The sequence below is a fragment of the Amblyraja radiata genome, chromosome 3, assembly GCF_010909765.2.
Source record: "Amblyraja radiata isolate CabotCenter1 chromosome 3, sAmbRad1.1.pri, whole genome shotgun sequence".
NCBI lineage: Eukaryota > Metazoa > Chordata > Chondrichthyes > Rajiformes > Rajidae > Amblyraja > Amblyraja radiata.
The window spans coordinates 62,685,792-62,707,209 of record NC_045958.1 but is presented as its reverse complement, the minus strand read 5'-3'; the positions used below and the strand labels follow the sequence as shown (position 1 = coordinate 62,707,209).

Genomic DNA, 21,418 nt, shown 5'->3' with positions numbered 1-21,418 from the left:
CCAAAACTGATGCAACTTTGCTTATCATTAATTTCAGAATTCCTTGTTTACATTTTTTCTGTTTGATATTTGTTGTTTACGAGACGGCCAGTGGACCCGTTGGGTCCCTATCACACACAAGTCCCGTTCCCCCCAACGTTGTGATGCCAGAGATCCCCTTTGTGACACGAGTGAAAATGACGATCTCAAAATGGCGGTCCCCAACTGCGCACGCGTGGGGAGACGCCGTCATTTTGCGTCACTACCGCGGCACAGGCTCCATTTTCAATTGTGACGTGGCTGATGGGCCTCCCCAAACTGCGCAGGGTCAGCTGACAGAAGTTAATTGTAAGTTTTTAAAGGAAATGACTTGGTCAAATCGAACAAAACTTGGCTAATACACATCGCTGGACAATGGAGAGTAAGGTGGGCCAAAAATTGTGGCGCTATCGTGTACCGTTTTTGCGCAGTTTCGGAAACGCACAAATTATATTTCACCAAACTGCATGTGCGGCAGGCAAGTGGGGACACTGTTTTAAGTTAATTTAAGTTTTAAATGTCAATAACTTGTAAAATATAACATCAATCTGAACAGAACTTGCCACTGCACACCCTCAGACAATGGTGAGCAAGGTGGGCCAAAGATGGTCCACCAACGCAACCCGTTCCCCAAGGCAATCTTCCACCACTCACCCCTTTCCCCAATGCAATATTCCATCACTCACCCGTAGCCTCCAACTGCGCAGGGGCTGCACATTTTGTCTTATTCAAAATTCAGTGCACTGTGACTTCAAAATATTTTGTTAAAATGCACCTTCCCTCCATGCTGCCAGCAATATGCTTGCTGCAACATTGTTGCACCTGATAGTGCTGACAGCTTGGCAGGAATGATTTCTGAGATTGCGACAATGTAGCATTGTGAAGTTATAGCTGCAGAGAAGAATATTTTCTCGAATCTTGACTTTTTACATGTAAAATTACTTGTGAAATATAACATCAATCTGAATGAAACTTGACACAGACCACCACAGAACAATGGTGAGTAAGGTGGTGCAAAAAAAAATGTAGCGCTATCGTGTATCGTTTTGATGTAATTTCAGGATCACATGTAATCACATAGATATCTTATCTAAATTACTAAAAGTCTGATCTTGACCGTTTTTGGCTCACTGTGCTGCGATTCCCGAGAGAACGCCGCCACCTACGGCCGTCATTTTTGGAATCAGAGAGATATTAATGTTTTTTAAAAATTAGCCATTCTCTCTGCTGCCCCTGCTGGAGGGAGGGGGAGGGACTATAAAACCAGGAAGTGGTGTGCCTCACAGTCTCTGCAAGATGGAGGAAGCCAGAGGGTCACGTCTCTCTGAGCTCTGAATAACACTGAACACATGTCTACTCAACTGTGAGTGCCCTTAATGTGGTTTGAAAATGAAAATATGGTTGGTTTGAAGTAAAAATGCACTGCAAATGGTTGTTTGGGTTGAAGTAAAAATGCACTGCAAATGGTTGTTTGTGTTGAAGTAAAAAATGCACTGCAAATGGTTGTTTGGGTTGAAGTAAAAATGCACTGCAAATGGTTATTTGGGTTGAAGTGAAAAGGCACTGCAAAGGGTTGTTTGTCTAAACTTGACAACTTCCTGTTTGCACTATATTGATTTTAGGTAAAACGCTACCACTTACGGCTGTGATTTTTGCCCACCTTACTCAGTCCCAGTCCGCTGATCAGGTGCAGAGGATTCTTCCCATCAATGAAAAATAAAAGTGTTATTAGTGTTTAAAAAATGTTGAGAATCTCTCTCCTGTCAATCACGCCATGAAGACCACACCTTTTCCGGTGGAAGAGGGATGGATTATAAAACCCGGAAGTGTGGGTGCGGCTCAGCCTGTGCATGATGGGGGAGGGAGAGGTCACAACTCTGTCTGAGCTGTGAATCAACTGAACACACTGAATGTCTACTGAACTGTGAGTGTGGTGTTTTGTGTGGTTTTATGGTAGTTTCGCCTTGCTTGAAATGGTATGAAACTACATTTGAATTCGGTGGTCTTGCACCCTGCTTGAAGTGGTATGAAACTGCACTTGAATTTGGTGGCCTTGCACCCTGCTTGAAGTGGTTGGAAACTGCACTTGAATTCGGTGGCCTTGCACCCTGCTTGAAGTGGTAGGAAAGTGAACCTGAATTCGGTGGCCTTGCACCCTGCTTGAAATGGTAGGAAAATGGATTTGAATTTAGTGGCCTTGTACTATGCTTGAAATGGAATTTCAAGGAATAGCCGTGAGTCAACTGCCAGCCCACCAGCCGTGAGTGAGCTGCCAGCACACCAGGCTTGAGGGACTGAGCTGCCACCCCAAGAATCCATTTGACCCACAATGTCCATACTAGCCCTCTGGAGACCAGTAGTCCCTGCAGCCAACAACACCCATACCAGCTCTCCAGAAACCCCCCCCCCCCGCACTGGCCACCAATATTGGAATTGGTGGAGAGGTGGAATATTGCGTCGGGGGACCAGCGGGTCCCCACTTACTCTAGTAACTATTAAAACTCTGATCATGGATGTATGTGTGTGTATAATCACATCTGCTCGAAAACACGACGCCCTGATGGCCAAATTTGTCCTATCTGAAAAATTCATACTTTATTTCTCAAGTTATTTATGAAAATGTTCAAAAATCTCTAAAAACTTGTGGAAAAAACAACTATCTTTCGCTTATTCCCTGTGCGTAGCCCTGCTCGCAATATTGTTGCTCTCCAAGTACACCGAGTCGTGCTAGCCCTAACAAGTGCAAATGGCGGAATATTGTGTTGGGGGGACGGGTTGAGTTGGGGGACCAGGCCTCCTATGTGACAGAGACCCAACGGATTCCACTTGGTCTAGTGTGTGTGTATGTGTATATATATATATGTATGTCTATATGTATATATAACTGCCTTTTCCATTTATTCTGCCTGTTGCCATAAAATATAATCATCACTACCGATTTATATTTTGCTCTTTGTTTGAAGAGAATATTTTAAGATTTCCGTTAGTATTTCTGCATATCAGGCCAGACAATTACTTCTCAAGAATCTACTATAAATTCTGAGGCAGAGTCAAAGGGGCATAAGTCATTATAAACTTCCCGCAATCTATTAAATCTTACATGGGTATCATTATTTACCTTGTGTGCTTTCTTTATCTCTTTAATTGGATGTTTTTAAGTAACCTCAATGAATTCTGTTACTGAACAAATTTGTGTTTATTTGGCACACCAGGCTAGACTAGCCTTCCACTCATCTTGTCAATTCACACTAGCCTTCTCCCAAACTCTTCAACTTTTTTTTTTAAATCATAAATAGCAATATGTTTATGAGATTCATATTCTTGCCATGGACATTCCTCCTAGAGCAAAAGTAATTTTGTGGTCTGTATTTATTTGTTTCTATAAGGAATGGTAATATATTTTCTGTTATTCTGTCAAAGCCTGTCTTTGGCACAATGCCGACGGGTATTGCTACCTCACAGCTCCAGAGTATTAAATCGGTCCTGACCTATGGTGTCTAATCAGCAATCACATGACTGCATTTCAATTGCGTGCTCTGATTCCTCTGACATCTCCAAAATATGCTGCTAAATTAATTGGGTTATTTAAGTAATCCTTAGCAGTTAAGTGGCAAAATAATCAGAGAAGCATTGATGGGCATGTGAAAAAAATAAAAAATTGCAGGCTAAAGGGAAACAAACAGGGTGGATTGGGATTAATAAAATTGTTCTGTGAGGGCAGGGTGGATTTAATAGGCTGAATTACCTCCTTTTTCAAAGTAAGTCTGTTTTTCAAGGTCTTCCTCTTCCCAATGACCACCCTGACTAATCCTTTGTGTAATCTGAAGGCCACCAATGAAATTGGGTACGGTTTTTTAAATATTGGGAATATGCAAAATTTAATCACGAGTAAAAGTGCACAAAATCTAAAAATTCAGTTACATTTAAAATGTCAACATCGCATTATCTGACTGGAGTAGTTTGGATAAGGAATTTCTTATTACAGTGTCAGTCCCGTATAAATAAGGAATCCATATTCTTATTCCCTTCAAGATTGTTGCTCTTGGATTTTTTAGTGGTCTTCTCTATTAGTGCCACATTTGGTTTTAACTTTCAGTTTTGTGAACTGGAGTCTTTCTCAATATAATTTATTTCAATTCAAGAAATGCCCTGGATCAATTGTTCAAAAAAGTGTTTCTGGATTATCCATCGAGTTGCATTACACAGTACATTTCTCTATCTGGTAGGACTTGAAAGTTGATTTAGAAACGGAATCTTTTGGATTAATTGAAATTTGGCTGTTCATCTAGTTCTTGCAGGCCAGTCAGGCATTGGATGTTGCCCAAGGGGAGCTGCAATACGAGCGTCAGCTGGTGAATGAAATAAAAACAGAAATTCACGAAAAGAAAGATATGTTCAGCATTCAAGAAAACCTTCCTGAAATAGTTGATAAAAAGGTGAGCTTGAAGGAGGAATGCGAACTGACTCCAGTTCAAGTACTAATTTTCTGCTGTAATTTTAACTCGTGCACATACACACACCCATCTCATACATCATGGAAACGGGTCGTTTAACCCATGTTGCGCATTCTGACCAAGGTACCCCATCTACGCTAGTCCCACATGCCCGCCTAAACCTTTCCTATCCATGTACCTTTCCAAATGCAACATTTTGTGTCCCCACTGCAATCTTCCCTCTTTCAAACATTGTGCACATGTTTTGGCAGATAATTGTCCTTCAAATAATCATTCTTCATTGGTGAACCAGACAGCAACAGTGACTGTCATTGACCTGTTTAAGAAGGAACTGCAGATGCTGGAAAATTGAAGGTCGACAAAAGTTCTGGAGAAACTCAGCAGGTGCAGCAGCATCTATGGAGCCAAGGAAATAGGCAACGTTTTGTGCCGAAACGTTGCCTATTTCCTTCGCTCCATAGATGCTGCTGCACCTGCTGAGTTTCTCCAGCACTTTTGTCTACTGTCATTGACCTTGTCTGTCGTCTGCTTAAATTGTTTCTGTGGAGATTTCTACAAAGTCGCCCACATTGAGAATTTTGTATTTCTTGCCTAATACCAAATTCAAATTTGACTGTTGACTTCAACACCAGTAGCCAGCCTCAATCTTTTCCGATTGGTATTGTTCAAATTCTGGTTGGTTCTGGGTTATCAAAATTCTGACACTGAGTTATGCTCTGGAAAAGTCAACAATCAGATTTGAACTTGAGCATCATCCTTGTTCTTTATGTGATGTATTTTGATTGAAGGCAAACTGCAGGATTATTGAAGTATATACCACACAACCAAATTAAGCCGCTGATTGGTGGAAGCCTATTCGAGGAAGCAGCTGATTGGGAGTCAGATCCCTGCTGATTTCTTCCAGCACTTTGTATTGTATCCTGCGTAAGCGGAGAGTATGAGGGCCAGGGCAGTTTACTGTTCTGGATGTCAGATGTGGGAAGTCATGGAGTCTGATAGCCTTCCTGAAGTCCACATCTGCGCCAGGTGCGTCGAGATGGGGCTCCTAAGGGACCGTATTAGGAACCTGGAGCAGCAGCTCGATGACCTCTATCTGGTCAGGGAGAGTGAGGAGGTCATAGAGAGGAGTTGTAGAGAGGTGGTCACTCCAAAACCACGGGAGGCAGACAAGTGGGTCACGGTTAGGAGGGGCAAGGGGCAGAGGCAGGGACTAGAGAGTACCCCGGTGGCTGTACACCTTGGCAATAAGTACTCCGGTTTGAGTACTGTTGGGTGGGACAGCCTACCTGGGGGTAGCGACAGCGGCCGAGCCTCCAGCACAGAGACGGTCCCTGTTGCTCAGAAGGGTAGGGAAAAGAAGAGGAGGGCAATAGTAATAGGGGACTCTATAGTTAGGGGGTCAGATAGGCGATTCTTTGGACGCAGTCAGGAGACCCGGATGGTAGTTTGCCTCCCTGGTGCCAGGGTCTGGGATTTGTCTGAACGTGTCCAAGATATCCTGAAATGGGAGGGAGAGGAGCCTGAGGTCGTGGTACATATAGGTACCAATGACATAGGTAGAAAAAGAGAAGAGGTCCTGAAAGGAGAATTTAGGGAGTTAGGAGGAGAGTTAAGGAGATGGACCGTAAAAGTAACAATCTCAGGATTACTGCGTGTGCCACGCGACAGTGAGAGTAGGAATGGAGCGAGGTGGAGGATAAATGTGTGGCTGAGGAACTGGTGCAGAGGGCAGGGATTCAAGTTTCTGGATCATTGGGACCTCTTTTGGGGAAGGTGTGACCTGTACAAAAAGGACGGGTTGCACTTGAATCCGAGGGGGACCAATATCCTGGCGGGGAGATTTGCAAAGGCTACTGGGGAGACTTTAAACTAGCACGGTTGAGGGGAGGGATTCAAATAGAGAAAGCTAGTAGACAGTGTGTGAGGCAGGAGGCAGAGAAGGGAAGCACTCAGACCCAACATGTAGGGGAGAAAGAAGAAAAAGATAATAAACAGAGAATAAGAGGTGGTGGGTTTCTTAAATGTGTGAGCAGAGAGACAGAGGGGTGTAAAATGAGGGTAGAAGCAATAGGTAGCAAGGTGAAAAGTAAAAGTGGCAGGCAGACAAATCCAGGGCAAAAATCAAAAAGGGCCACTTTTCACCATAATTGTATAAGGGGTAAGAGTGTTGTAAAAACAAGCCTGAAGGCTTTGTGTCTCAATGCAAGGAGCATTCGTAATAAGGTGGATGAGTTGAATGTGCAGATAGTTATTAATGAATATGATATAGTTTGGATCACGGAGACATGGCTCCAGGGTGACCAAGGCTGGGAGCTGAACATCCAGGGATATTCAATATTCAGGAGGGAAAGACAGAAAGGAAAAGGAGGTGGGGTAGCGTTGCTGGTTAGAGAGGAGATTAACGCAATAGAAAGGAAGGACATCAGCTTGGAGGATGTGGAATTGATATGGGTAGAGCTGCGAAACACTAAGGGGCAGAAAACGCTAGTGGGAGTTGTGTACAGGTCACCTAACAGTAGTAGTGGAGTTGGGGGTGGCATCAAACAGGAAATTAGAAATGCGTGCAACAACGGTAAAACAGTTATAATGGGTGACTTCAATCTACATATACAGTGGCTTGCAAAAGTTTTCATACCCCTTGAACATTTCCACATTTTGTCACATTACAACCACAAACGTAAATGTATTTTATTGGGATTTTATGTGATAGACCAACACAAAGTGGTGCATAATTGTGAAGTGGAAGGAAAATGATACATGGTTTTCAAATGTTTTTACAAATAAAAAACTAAAAAGTGTGGCGTGCAAAAGTATTCAGCCCCCCTGAGTCAATACTTTGTAGAACCACCTTTCGCTGCAATTGCAGCTGCAAGTCTTTTGGGGTATGTCTCTACCAGCTTTGCACATCTAGAGACTGAAATTTTTGCCCATTCTTCTTTGCAAAATAGCTCAAGCTCAGTCAGATTGGATGGAGAGCGTCTGTGAACAGCAATTTTCAAGTCTTGCCAGAGATTCTCAATTGGATTTAGGTCTGTACTTTGACTGGGCCAATCTAACACATGAATATACTTTGATCTAAACCATTCCATTGTAGCTCTGGCTGTATGTTTAGGGTCGTTGTCCTGCTGGAAGGTGAACCTCCGCCTCAGTCTCAAGTCTTTTGCAGAATCTAACAGGTTTTCTTCCAAGATTGCCCTGTATTTGGCTCCATCCATCTTCCCATCAACTCTGACCAGCTTCCCTGTCCCTGCTGAAGAAAAGCATCCCCACAGCATGATGCTGCCACCACCATGTTTCACAGTGGGGATGGTGTGTTCAGGGTGATGTGCAGTGTTAGTTTTCCGCCACACATAGCGTTTTGCATTTAGGCAAAAACTTCAATTTTGGTCTCATCTGACCAGAGCACCTTCCTCCACATGTTTGCTGTGTCCCCCACATGGCTTGTGGCAAACTGCAAACGGGACTTCTTATGGCTCTTTTTCAACAGTGGCTTTCTTCTTGCCACTCTTCCATAAAGGCCTGATTTGTGGAGTGCACTACTAATAGTTGTCCTGTGGACAGATTCTCCCACCTGAGCTCTGCAGCTCCTCCAGAGTTACCATGGGCCTCTTGGCTGCTTCTCTGATCAATGCTCTCCTTGCCCGGCCTGTTAGTTTAGGTGGACGGCCATATCTTGGTAGGTTTGCAGTTGTGCCATACTCTTTCCATTTTCGGATGATAGATTGAACAGTGCTCCGTGAGATGTTCAAAACTTGGGATATTTTTTTATAACCTAACCCTGCTTTAAACTTCTCCACAACTTTATCCCTGACTTGTCTGGTGTGTTCCTTGGGCTTCATGATGCTGTTTGTTCACTAATGTTCTCTAACAAACCTCTGAGGCCTTCACAGAACAGCTGTATTTATACTGAGATTAGATTACACACAAGTGGACTCTATTTACTAATTAGGTGACTTACTAAGGCAATTGGTTGCACTGGATTTTATTTAGGGGTATCAGAGTATATTTGTAAAAAAAATTTGAAAACCATGTATCATTTTCCTTCCACTTCACAATTATGCGCCACTTTATGTTGGTCTATCACATAAAATCCCAATAAAATACATTTACGTTTGTGGCTGTATTTATACTGAGATTAGATTACACACAAGTGGACTCTATTTACTAATTAGGTGACTTACTAAGGCAATTGGTTGCACTGGATTTTATTTAGGGGTATCAGAGTATATTTGTAAAAAAATTTGAAAACCATGTATCATTTTCCTTCCACTTCACAATTATGCGCCACTTTATGTTGGTCTATCACATAAAATCCCAATAAAATACATTTACGTTTGTGGTTGTAACGTGACAAAATGTGGAAAAGTGCAAGGGGTATGAATACTTTTGCAAGCCATTGTAGATTGGGTAAATCAAATTGGCAGGGGTGCTGAGGAAGAGGATTTCGTGGAATGTAGGCGGGATAGTTTTCTAAACCAACATGTAGAGGAACCAACGAGAGAACAGGCTATTCTAGACTGGGTATTGAGTAATGAGGAAGAGTTAGTTAGCAGTCTTGTTGTGCGTGGCCCCTTGGGCAAGAGTGACCATAATATGGTTGAGTTCTTCATTAGGATGGAGAGTGACATTGTTAATTCAGAAACAAGTGTTCTGAACTTAAAGGTAACTTTGAGGGTATGAGAAGTGAATTGGCCAAGATAGACTGGCAAATGATTCTTAAAGGGTTGACGGTGGATATGCAATGGAAGGCATTTAAAGACTGCATGGATGAACTACAACAATTGTTCATCCCAGTTTGGCAAAATAATAAATCAAGGAAGGTAGTGCCTCCGTGGATAACAAGGGAAATCCGGAATAGTATCGAAACAAAGATGAAGCATACAAATTAGCCAGAAAAAGCAACCTACCAGAGGACTGGGAGAAATTCAGAGTCCAGCAGAGGAGGACAAATGGCTTAATTAGGAAAGCGAAAATAGATTATGAAAGAAAACTGGCAGGGAACATAAAAACTGACTGCAAAAGTTTTTATAGATATGTGAAGAGAAAAAGATTAGTTAAAACAAATGTAGGTCCCTTGCAGTCATAAACAGGCGAATTGATCATGGGGAACAAGGACATGGCAGACCAATTGAATAACTACTTTGGTCCTGTCTTCATTAAGGAAGACATAAAAATCTGCCGGAAATAGCAGGGGACCGGGGGTCAAATGAGATGGAGTAACTGAGTGAAATCCAGGTTAGTCGGAAAGTGGTGTTAGGTAAATTGAATGGATTAAAGACCGATAAATCACCAGGGCCAGATAGGCTGCATACCAGAGTACTTAAGGAAGTAGCCCTAGAAATAGTGGATGTATTAGTGATAATTTTTCAAAACTCTTTAGATTCTGGAGTAGTTCTTGAGGATTGGAGGGTAGCTAATGTAATCCCACTTTTTAAAAAGGGAGAGAGAGAGAGAGAGAGAGAAAACAGGGAATTACAGACCAGACTACACTAATATCGGTAGTGGGGAAAATGCTAGAGTCAGTTATTAAAGATGGGATAGCAGCACATTTGGAAAGTGGTGAAATCATTGGACAAAGTCAGCATGGATTTATGAAAGGTAAATCATGTCTGACGAATCTTATAGAATTTTTCACGGATGTAACTAGTAGAGTGGATAAGGGAGAACCAGAGGATGTGTTATATCTGGACTTTCAGAAGGCTTTCGACAAGGTCCCACATAGGAGATTAGTATGCACACTAAAAGCACACGGTATTGGGGGTTCAGTATTGCTGTGGATAGAGAACTGGCTGACAGACAGGAAGCAAAGCGTAGGAGTAAACGGGTCCTTTTCAGTATGGCAAGCAGTGACTAGTGGGGTACCGCAAGGCTCAGTGCTGGGACCCCAGCTATTTACAATATATATTAATGATCTGGACGAGGGAATTGAATGCAACATCTCCATGTTTGCGGATGACACGAAGCTGGGGGGCAGTGTTAGCTGCGAGGAGGATGCTAGGAGGTTGCAAGTTGACGGATAGGTTGAGAGAGTGGGCAAATGCATGGCAGATGCAGTATAATGTGGATAAATGTGAGGTTATCCACCTTGGTGGCAAAAACAGGAAAGTAGACTATTATCTGAATGGTGACCGATTAGGAAAATGGGAGATGCAACGAGACCTGGGTGTCATGGTACACCAGTCATTGAAAGTAGGCATGCAGGTTTAGCAGGCAGTGAAGAAAGCTAATGGTATGTTAGCATTCATAGCAAAAGGATTTGAGTATAGGAGCAGGGAGTTCTACTGCAGTTGTACAGGGTCTTGGTGAGACCACACCTGGAGTATTGCGTACAGTTTTTGTCTCCTTATCTGAGGAAAGACATTCTTGCCATAGAGGGAGTACAGAGAAGGTTCACCAGACTGATTCCTGGGATGTCAGGACTTTCATATGAAGAAAGACTGGATAGACTCGGCTTGTACTCGCTAGAATTTAGAAGATTGAGGGGGGATCTTATAGAAAGTTACAAAATTCTTAAGGGGTTGGACAGGCTAGATGCATGAAGATTGTTCCCGATGTTGGGGAAGTCCAGGACAAGGGGTCACAGTTTAAGGATATGGGGGGAAGTCTTTTCGGACTGAGATGAGAAAAACATTTTTCACACAGAGAGTGGTGAATCTGAAATTCTCTGCCACAGAAGGTAGTTGAGGCCAGTTCATTGGCCATATTTAAGAGGGAGTTAGATGTGGCCCTTGTGGCTAAAGGGATCGGGGGTTATGGAGAGAAGGCAGGTACAGGATACTGAGTTGGATGATCAGCCATGATCATATTGAATGGTGGTGCAGGCTCGAAGGGCCGAATGGCCTACTGCACCTATTTTCTAAAGTTTCTGTTTCTATCTGAACCAATGAGAACCCTCTAGACCAAATAAATCTGGCGGTGATGTATAAGCTCAAATTTCAAGTATTCCATTGGCTGTGTATCAGTTGTAAAGGGAGATAAAAACGACTATACCGTGTCACTTCACAGATCAAGTTGATGATATCATACAACTCGTTGGTTTTGTAGCGGTGTTTGTGAATGATATGTGGATATTTGTGGCTTTAAAAGATTCTATTTAAAGCCAGTCATAAAAAATCTAACATTTGTTTTTGCCAAAGATGATTAGGATGAGGAATGAATTGTAAATTGGTTGGTGTATAACCTGTTTCTCATGATTGTTGCATGGACAGCAGTTATTATTGTATAAAAATACACAAACTGTAACAATCTGGCCCCTCAAGACTACCCTGCCACTCTATATAATCATGGCTGATCTCTGTTGGCCTCAACTCTTCCTCTTCTGTGCCAGTTCTTATAACCCTCAATCTCTCAATTTATTAAATGTTTACTTATCTTCACTTGTCTATCTTGTGAACTGGCCTTCAACCCTCAGGCAGAGAACAGCAGTAATCTGGAAACTCTGAGATGTTTCTAATGTTTGCATACAGGAGGAATGCTGTATCCTGAATGAATGTAATACTGAAATATTATTTGGCAAATAAATATTAATTGGGTACAAGAGTTAAATGAACAACTCCAAAATGTGGTGTCTCAATATGATCGGGAGGATGAGAAGCAAGAGCTGCTTGTTCATATTTTGGGAAAGCAAAACACAGATTCACAATAGACACATCTCAGTGGGTCAGGCAGCATCTCTGGAGAAAAAACTCACTGAGCTACAGCTTTTTGTGTCATCCTACAAAGATTCAAGAGTTCAACCAGTGCATCCAGCAAACAGGATGAAAAATCTTGAATAATGAACTTTGCTGGATGCAAAAATACCGATCAAATAATGAAAAGAAAAAAAGGTAGTGATGAAGAATTCTGAATTTTTAATGGTTGGATTATTTATATAGTAGCTTAGTCTTTACAATGTCAATTAACTAGTTTTCTAAGCTTGCATTGGGTTCTGGTCTATATGGAATATTTGTGAAAATACAACCAATGTTATACCATACAACCATGGTTAGAAAATATGCTAACTTCTGGCATCTTTTTAATTAAAAGCAAAACCAAGTTGATGAACTTTGTCTGGTGGCTCGGCATGATACATTGGTTGCTGAGATCGAAGAGCTGAGAGCCTGTGTTTCCAAACAAAAGGAAACTGAAATTCGGGAAGAGGAATTTAACCAGCGGTTCCAGCAATTGGAGGATGCAAAATCAAACTTGCTAAAGGAGAAGTATGAGTTCCAGGAGACACTGAAATGTATCAAAGCAGAAAATGATGAAATGAAAAGAGCCCTTGAAGAAAAGACTAAGATGGTGAGTTATGCATTTTAAGTAAGTACCTGGCATAGGTTTGAATATAGTCAATACATTTTTTTGCTGATTTAACTGTAATTTAGCTTGGTATGTATAGAATAACTAATTCACATGATTTAAAATAATCATTGGCAATCCAGCAAATGCGTTCTATATTTTCATATTTTTGTGCAGTTGAGCAATACACCTGTTTTTGTTTTTAGACACAGAAGCAAGATGACAAACTTCACCAGACAGTAGCTCAGTGTGACATATTGCTTCCTGAGATCGAAGAACTGAAACATGGCATTTCCAAAGAACGGGAAGTAGAAATTCAGGAAGAGGAATTCAACCAACGGTTCCAGCAACTGGAAAATGAAAAATCATCCTTGATTGGGGAAAGGGACGAGCTCCAGGAAAATCTCAGATGTATTGAAGAGGAGAAAGATGAAATGAAGAAAATACAGCAAGAAAATACGGAGGTGGTAAGATATGATTTATTTAATAATTACTGTAGACTACATGTTGCTGAAGGAGATGGTAAAGAGTGTAAACTAGAAGGGGATGAAAGGGAAACTAGAAGGGAAGAGAACCCTACAAGAAAATAGTGAAACTGAGTTGTAATTTTTTTAAGTAAATGGATGTATACAATAGCTTTAAATAATGTGTTCTGTGCAGTGGCTATTAACTTATCAATATTAAAGCAGAATTAATAAAACAGGGTGCCTTCTTGAAAACACTTTCCTATTTCTATTAGATGCAAAAGCAAACTGAAGAACTCTGCCGTGTGAATTTTCAGCATGACGTGTTGCTTGCTGAGATGGAAGCGCTAAGAACTCGTGTTTCCAAAGAACTGGAGGTAGAAATTAAGGAAGGGGAATTAAACCAACAGTTCCAGCAGCTGGTGGATGAAAGATCATCCTTACTAAAGGAAAACAACAAACTCCAGGAGTCACTGAAATGTAACAAAGCTGAAAAAGATGAAATGAAAAAGGTTCTGCAAGAAAACTCTGAGGTGGTGAGTAATACATTTAAGACGTTACATGGAATAAGGAGTCTGTCCCTTTAATAAATGTACTAGCCAATTTTACTGTAGTTTGACTTGGCATTTATAGGACATGGTTGGTGTAACTAATGGACTTGCATATTGTGTAATATAACATACAGCACCTTTTTTCTAAATTAGGTGCAAAAACAAAGAGAAGAACTTCACTGCACATTGTCTCAGCGTGACACGTTGCTTGCTGAGGTTGAAGAGCTGGGAGCTCGTATTTCCAAAGAACAGGAGGTAGAAATTCGGAAAGAGGAATTCAACCAACGGGTCCATCAGCTAGAGGATGAAAAATCTTCTTTGGTAAAGGAAAAAGACAAACTCCAGGAGACACTGAAATGCATCAACACAGAAAAAGATGAAATGGTGAGAACACTGCAAGAAAAAAACAGCATGGTGAGATTTAATTTTTTGTTTCATAACTAAACGGACATTTAGGATAGGTTATAGCAAATGTAATATCTGAATAACAAATTTAGTGTAAAATGGCTTCTGGCCTATATATGGATCATAAAATGTGAGGAAAATATCAGTGTACTTTTAGCTTCTAATGTAAAATTTTGTTTTTATTAGATGCAAAAGCAAAGTGAAGAGCTAAGCTGCATGGTTTCTCAGCGAGATGCATTACTTGTTGAGGTAGAAGATCTGAGAGAAAGTGCTTCCAAGCAACTAAAAGCAGAAATTCAAGAGGAGGAATTTAACCAGCAGTTCCAGCAACTCGCAAATGAAAAATTATCAATAGTAAAAGAAAAGAACGAGCTTGAGGAGAAATTGAAGAGTATCATGGCAGAAAGGGATGGAATGAAGAAAATCTTGCAGGGAAACACTGAAATTGTGAGTTATGAATTCTACATATGTATAAGGAGTAATAGCACAATAGCTTGTAATCATGTGGGTGCTGAATTTAGTAAGCAGATCTGCTGCACTACAGCTTTCGACTTGCCTAGGATAATCTTCTAAACATGTAATTGACAATTTTTCCAAGTTGTGCCATCAAGCAATAAAGTTCTCTCTTGCTATTAGATGCAAAATCAAGATGAGGAACTATGCCAGATAGCATCTCACCGTGACATGTTGCTTGCTGAGACTGAGGAGTTGAGAACTCGTGTTTCCAAAGAACAGAAAGCAGAAATTCAGGAGGAAGCATTCAATCAGCTGCACCAGCAGCTGGAGGATGAAAAATCATCCATAATGAAAGAGAGAAATGATTTTCATGAATCACTGGCCTGTGTCAAAATAGAAAGTGATGAAATGAAGAGAGCATTGCAAGAAAAGGTTGGGATTGTAAATAAGTAAATTAAACATAATAGTTTTTAATTAAGCACTTGTATCTTACATAAGTGTTAGCCAATTTTGCTTGCAGTTATATGTTACATAAGTGTTAGCAAATTTTGCTTTGTACAATGTAACCTCAAATGTTTGTGGAGATTCTACTGTTGTCCAGTGATTCTGTTTTCAATGTATTTCGTTCATTAGATACAAGAGCAGGCTGAAGAGCTCCATCAGTTGACATCTCAGCGAGACTTGCTGCTCAAAGGTATTGAAGAGTTAAGAACATGTGCTTCCAAAGAGCAGAATCTGGAAATTTTAGAAGAAAAGTTCAACCTGCGTCTTCAGCAATTAGATGATGAGAAAGCAGCCATTGTAAAGGAGAAGGAGAAGTTACTGGAGATGCTAGAGCGGCTTCAATTACAAAAGGATGAAATGAAGGGAACCCTGCAAGAAAACATTAATGCAGTGAGTTATATGTTCTAATAACTATAGTGAAAATACATTGTTTTCCCTTTTTCTCTATATCCTTGATAAATTCATGAGTTATGTTTACTGCGGTATAGCTTCCTATTGACTACAGTGTAATTTAATTACAGCATGAAGTAAGACTTCACTGCCATATGCGGCTGATAGTAACAGTTCCATTCTCATTTCTAATGCTTCCGTTAGATACAAGTTCAAACTAAAGAGCTGAACAGCGTGATTTCTGAACGTGACATGCTGCTTGCTGAGATCAAAGAGCTAAGAGCTGTTTCAAAAGACCGGCATAGAAACATTCTGGAAGTGGGATTCAGCCAGCAGCTGCAGCAGCTAAAAGATGAAAAGTCGGCCATGGACAAGGAGATGGCTGTGCTCCAAGCGAAACTAGAGCGTGTCAAGGTAGAAAGGGATGAAATGAAGAGAACACGGAAGGAAAACACTGAGGCAAGACACTGATTGTAAACAAAATACTTATGTGTAGTTATTGTCACAAAATTTTGCGGTACCCATGTGGTTGAAGTGCTAAATATAGAACTTGAGGTGCAGGTTACTAATTGATGTAATGAAGCGGAAGTAACTGAGTATTGGATAATTTTAAATACATAACTGATGCTTTCTTTATCCCTTGAAAGAGTAACTTGATATCCCCATCTTCTCCGGCCCTTGTTTGACTCGTCTCTTACAAACGCAAATGGAAGTAAAATATCCCAAAGTTATCTTAAAAAGAAAAGAGCAACGTTGACAGTGTTGAATGATTCTGGCGTTATAAGAGATCAAGATCAATAAGGTGGTTAAAGTGAATAAAATGTTTCCCAATCTGTGTGCTCCACATCATAAATCCCATCCATTAAGTAAAATTTAAAACATGACTTCCACTTTTGGAGGCCCTACCTGAAAGTGTGGTAGGTATGTACAATTTCCCGCAGCAAACCCTGCAAGTCTTGGTGTTGATTCAAGAGCCTTTCATAGCTTCCGGTCTCAATGTTGAGAATATTGCTGATTACTGCCAGCTTGTGAGTTTATATCAATTTCTGGCTTGCTTAGTTTCCTTCCTGCTGTATCCCTCCTGCTGATACAATTTTAAATAAAAAGCAATTTTCCTTAATGAGTCCATTAAAAAAAAATTTGAAGCATGTCACTCCAAAAAATGGCTACTATTATTGCTGCCCACCATGTATGCAAGGTGTTTCAAACGTCTCTGGAAAATACTGCTGTAACCATGGTATACTAACTATATAGATTATGTTTTGACTTGACCGTGGGTTAAGCAGCTGGGTCTGGAATTGGATATCTCCATTTGATTGAGTGGAATGCAAATTGAAGACATTTCAATGTTTTGCTCTCAATCATGCAACAGTTTCTATGTATAATTTGTGAAATAATTCTGACAGTTGCTTTGATGGACAGTGACCAGTGTAAAGCCATGAGAAGCCACCAACTATGCATGAGGGCATGAAGCTCATAACTATGGTCAATTGAATACTAGTCATTCAATATCAAAGCAATCATGCTGACCAATTTATTTTATTAATTATTAGTATTCTGAAAATATGGCTTTAATTTATTTTATGAAACCATAATTTACATTTTCATAGTGCTGTGAGAAAAAAATAGATGCTTCAATGCACTGCTTTATCTGCAAGTAACTTCAATGCAAATTACTTGGCTTTGTATCTGTATTATAATGGCCATAATTATAGGCAAATGGAATCATAATTTTAAGCAAAATTGCTAATTTCATTAATTTCTTCCGTTGCAAACCCTCTCTTTACTTTGAACCCCTCTGCTAGCCTCTAATCCCCAAGTAAATGTACTCCAATGCTCCAGTTGACTTGAAATTAATGTCAAGAATGTGTTGCTCTGATTCTTTCCCAATTAGAGAACTGAAACTATCAGTACAATATACAATAATTATTTTGGAAAAAGTCAAGGCTTGTTTAAATTCCAGTTTTCTCAAACATACCCTCTACCTTGTATGGGATTGTAAATGCATGAATTTTGGTCAACAGGAAGAAAGAAGAAATAAAGAGCTTACTGAACTAGTCGCAAGCTTGGAAAAACAAATTGCTACTTTAAAAGAGGAGCAGGTGCAAATTGAATCCACTATTCCAGAAAATCAGGAACTTGAAACTGAAATTAAGAAGCTTTTTAACCATCTAGAGGTGAAAGATCTTCTTTTGCAGGTAAGATTTAAACAATAATGTTAACTGGCAATAGCAGAAAAAGAAGCAACATGTGGTGTATTTAATAAGTCTGGAGGTTCGGATATTTTTAAATGAAATGCATTTTCCTTTGAGGACTGGCTTGATGTAGAAATCAGAAGTATATTTCCTTGTTTCTATTTATCAATGTCACAAAATCTAAATGCTGCATACAATTTGAAGAGGTAATTTCCCGTCCGTTTATTGTAATGTGAAAGTCTTGGATTAATATAATGCCTTTCACATATCTTTTACATGTCTCAAAGATTTCTACAATTAGTGTAGAAATTCAGTATATTGGATGTTATAGTTTTCAGCCCTTGGGTACCTCACTAAGGTGTTGGAAGATGTTCCTATAGGTTAGCTTCTATAGAAGGCCATCAATTAATTATGTGGCATTTCCTATACATCTGGAAATATGTCCCAGTCTTCGTGAATAATGGTAACACCAGTGTTACCAACAGACAAAATGAGAGATCCTGGGTTATTGGGAGGAAAATAATGAGAAACCATTGAATATTACCAATAAAATAATTAGGGGTACATAGACAGAACCTTAACTAATATGCAGTATTTTGTTATAAACCAAAATCATGTATATAAAGCAGATGATATAAAAATACTGTCAATTCAAAATGTTAGGGCATTTTGCATTCTATTGTTTTAATGGAACAAATTTCAAGATTTAATTGGGGTTTTTTTTAAACTAATTGATAGTTAAAGTATATTTTTGAGAGATTGTTGGACTGTGTGGATGTGGCTGTATCTGTGCATGATTCTTTAAATGTTTTAAAAATCAATATAAAGTATAAGCCATTATAATACATATACAAATGTTAAATTAAGTAATTCGTATTGAAACTGCGCATTAAAGTGTTGCAACTTATTTTTGTTATAGCGCAATGAAAATTATGTAAAGATCCTGAAGCTTTCGGAAAAAATATATTTGTGGTGTTAGGAATAATTGGCTTAGACTGATTTTTTAGGATTTGTTAGAATTTTTCTCTTAAAATATAAGGTCGTGAGATTTAAACAATTAGGCCCTGGGCTGAGCATCGAAAATGTGTCTAGAATTTAACTTTTGTGGCCCATGTCTGGTATCTACTTGAAATTTGGCACAAATTTACATAAAATATAATTGAGAAGGAATTCATAACTCGTCAGTGCCAAAAGTTGCACCCTAATTAATTAAGCTGATTAGAAAATTAGATCGAAAAAGTAAGCGTCATCTAGTGCTCAATGCTCATATTACTCTATGGGGAGCTTAATTCCATGATGCGGTCTATTTAAACCAGTGGTTCCCAACGTGGGGCATACGCCCCACAGGGGGGCAATTTGATTTTTAAGGGGGGCATCAGGTAAACATATGTAGTTTATGTTTCAGATGTTATTTTGAGTAAATTCCATTTTCTGAGAATTATTTCTTTGTCTGCTCGTGCTAAAATATGGGGGGTGGGGCATCAGGATTTTAGAGGTGATTAGGTGGGGCATGGCCAAAAAAAGGTTGGGAACCACTGATTTAAACCATATTATTATGTAGATTCCGGTTCTAGATTTATCCCCCCCCTAGTCTGGTTCAGTCAAACACGAGCACTGGAAATCCAACTCTCCTTTATTGTACACAATACCGCGGGACGATCCTCGTTACTACTTATTCCACACAGCCACACAGCCTCGCGCAACTAGAACAAACCCTAGGCGATCGGCACACCCCAATGTGCTCCCCACCCTTTTATACCCGTACAAAATAAAGGCGCAAAAATACATGGGGGAGGCAACCCCTACAAGCCAATTACCAATACAGGCTGCAACATAGTTTCAACACAAAGCACTTGTGGGGGGGTGGGGGGAAACGCTTCCTTCCATTAAGTAAAGAAACATCACTAGATTAAGAAACATCTTTGAGGCTGCTCTCTTGGACCAATCACAATTAGTGGCGGGAAGGCTCTGCAACATAATTGAAACCTAACATTTCCCCAACCAATCCTAAACATGCTTTTGCACAGTGCATAGACCCTTCTGCAGAATCCATACATATTAACAACATCTGGACAAAAACCTCTCTGCAACCCATTCCCATGTCACATGGCTCTGCAGCTTTCTGCAAAATATGTCAAGCAGGTTTTACAGATCTTTAAACAGACATCTTCCATTTTCCCAAGTACCTAAAATTCCTGATATCCTGATATTAACAATTGTATATATATAAATATACACACATTCTCTCTCTCTCTCTCTCTCTCTCTCTCTCTCTCTCACTCACTCACTCACTCACTCACTCACACACTCACTCACTCACTCACTCACTCACTCACTCACTCACTCACTCACTCACTCACTCACTCACTCACTCACTCACTCACTCACTCACTCACTCACTCACTCACACTCTCTCTCTCTCTCTCTCTCTCTCTCTCTCACACTCACTCACTCACACACACTCTCACTCTCATGCACACTCTCTCACACACTTGCTCTCTCTCACACACTCTCACTCTCTCTCTCTCACACTATCTCACACACTCACTCTCACACACACAAATATGACTGGAGTTATATATAATTATATTATAAAAATAATGTAATGAATATAATTATGAGTGTGTATGTTGAGTGAGACTGCCGCAGAGGTCGCGGATTTCACCGGTTCCTGAACCCGCCTAATTAATGGGTGAGGGCAGATTCTGTGCGTTCCCCCATTTTACTGAACCCAACTGACTGCCAGTGTGCAGAGTGGGGGTCACGGCCATAGTGGGACTGGGGCAGTGCCAGGCTGGGGAAAGGCCAAGGCACCTTCCACTGAGAGATAAATGCCTAACCCTAACTCGCCCCCCCCTTCCAGAGCTGCCCACGGCTGGAACTAGAGCCGCTTTGGGACCGGCTGCGGGCTCCATACGTGTGGCCGCTTAGCTCGGCCAGCATGCCCTTCTGGATCATCATGGTGATGATGGTGGGGAGCAGCCCTGCACGCTGCCCGGGCCACCTCCAGCACCCCCATAGTGCCGGCTCCGTCAGCCAGTCCGCCCGCCCGACCGATTCCTCTCAACACCCACCGGCCTGCAGACAGCCCGACCGACCTTTCGCAGCACCCACCAGCTGGTCGACAGCCTGACCGACCCCTCACAGCACCCACCGGCCGGCCGACAGCCCGACCGACTGACTGATCCTATCCGTAATCCTAACCCTAGATCTACATTTTTATTTATCATTTATTTTTATTTAACAGTTCACATCATAACTTTACAACGATAAATCAGATGTAAAAAAATTATCAGTAAGGTTAGCATTACCTTTATTCCTTCGAAACCTTGCTATTGTTTTGACGTTATTTGGAGGCAGCCATGATCCCAGAGTGCTTGCTGCCTCACTAGCATGAAACAAAGCATGTGATTGGTCAATTGGCGTCCGACTCAATGTCAAACGTGTGTTGATTGGACAATTACTACTCGGAAAATTGGAGGTTTTTCTCATATTTTAAAAATATGTACAGGTTTTGTACTTGATGAGTTTCAGGTGTGATTTCTACAATATTTTTACTCAATATGTTGTAGATACATGATTTGGGTCACGAAATGAAACGAAAAAGCACTTCGGCCCACGGTCTAAATGTATCTCTATCACTAATGGGGCCAGCTAAATCAGAGGATCTCTTTTGCATTTATTTCCAATTGGAATAAATTTTG

At 40.6% G+C, this 21,418-nt stretch overlaps 1 protein-coding gene across 5 annotated transcripts in view; it reads left to right on the top strand.

Moving 5' to 3' along the window:
- cenpe (centromere protein E) overlaps positions 1-21,418 on the top strand; it is a 110,442-nt gene that overhangs the window by 68,895 nt on the left and 20,129 nt on the right. The window contains exons 29-38 of one of the 5 annotated variants that reach the window (XM_033017917.1): positions 4,308-4,454; positions 12,498-12,752; positions 12,956-13,216; positions 13,489-13,749; positions 13,918-14,178; positions 14,356-14,616; positions 14,806-15,057; positions 15,259-15,519; positions 15,724-15,978; positions 17,544-17,717. In XM_033017917.1, coding sequence (XP_032873808.1) covers positions 4,308-4,454; positions 12,498-12,752; positions 12,956-13,216; positions 13,489-13,749; positions 13,918-14,178; positions 14,356-14,616; positions 14,806-15,057; positions 15,259-15,519; positions 15,724-15,978; positions 17,544-17,717 — 2,388 coding nt within the window. The remainder of the gene's footprint in view (positions 1-4,307; positions 4,455-12,497; positions 12,753-12,955; positions 13,217-13,488; positions 13,750-13,917; positions 14,179-14,355; positions 14,617-14,805; positions 15,058-15,258; positions 15,520-15,723; positions 15,979-17,543; positions 17,718-21,418) is intronic. The other 4 variants (XM_033017918.1, XM_033017921.1, XM_033017920.1 and 1 more) reach the window with 4 other exon arrangements.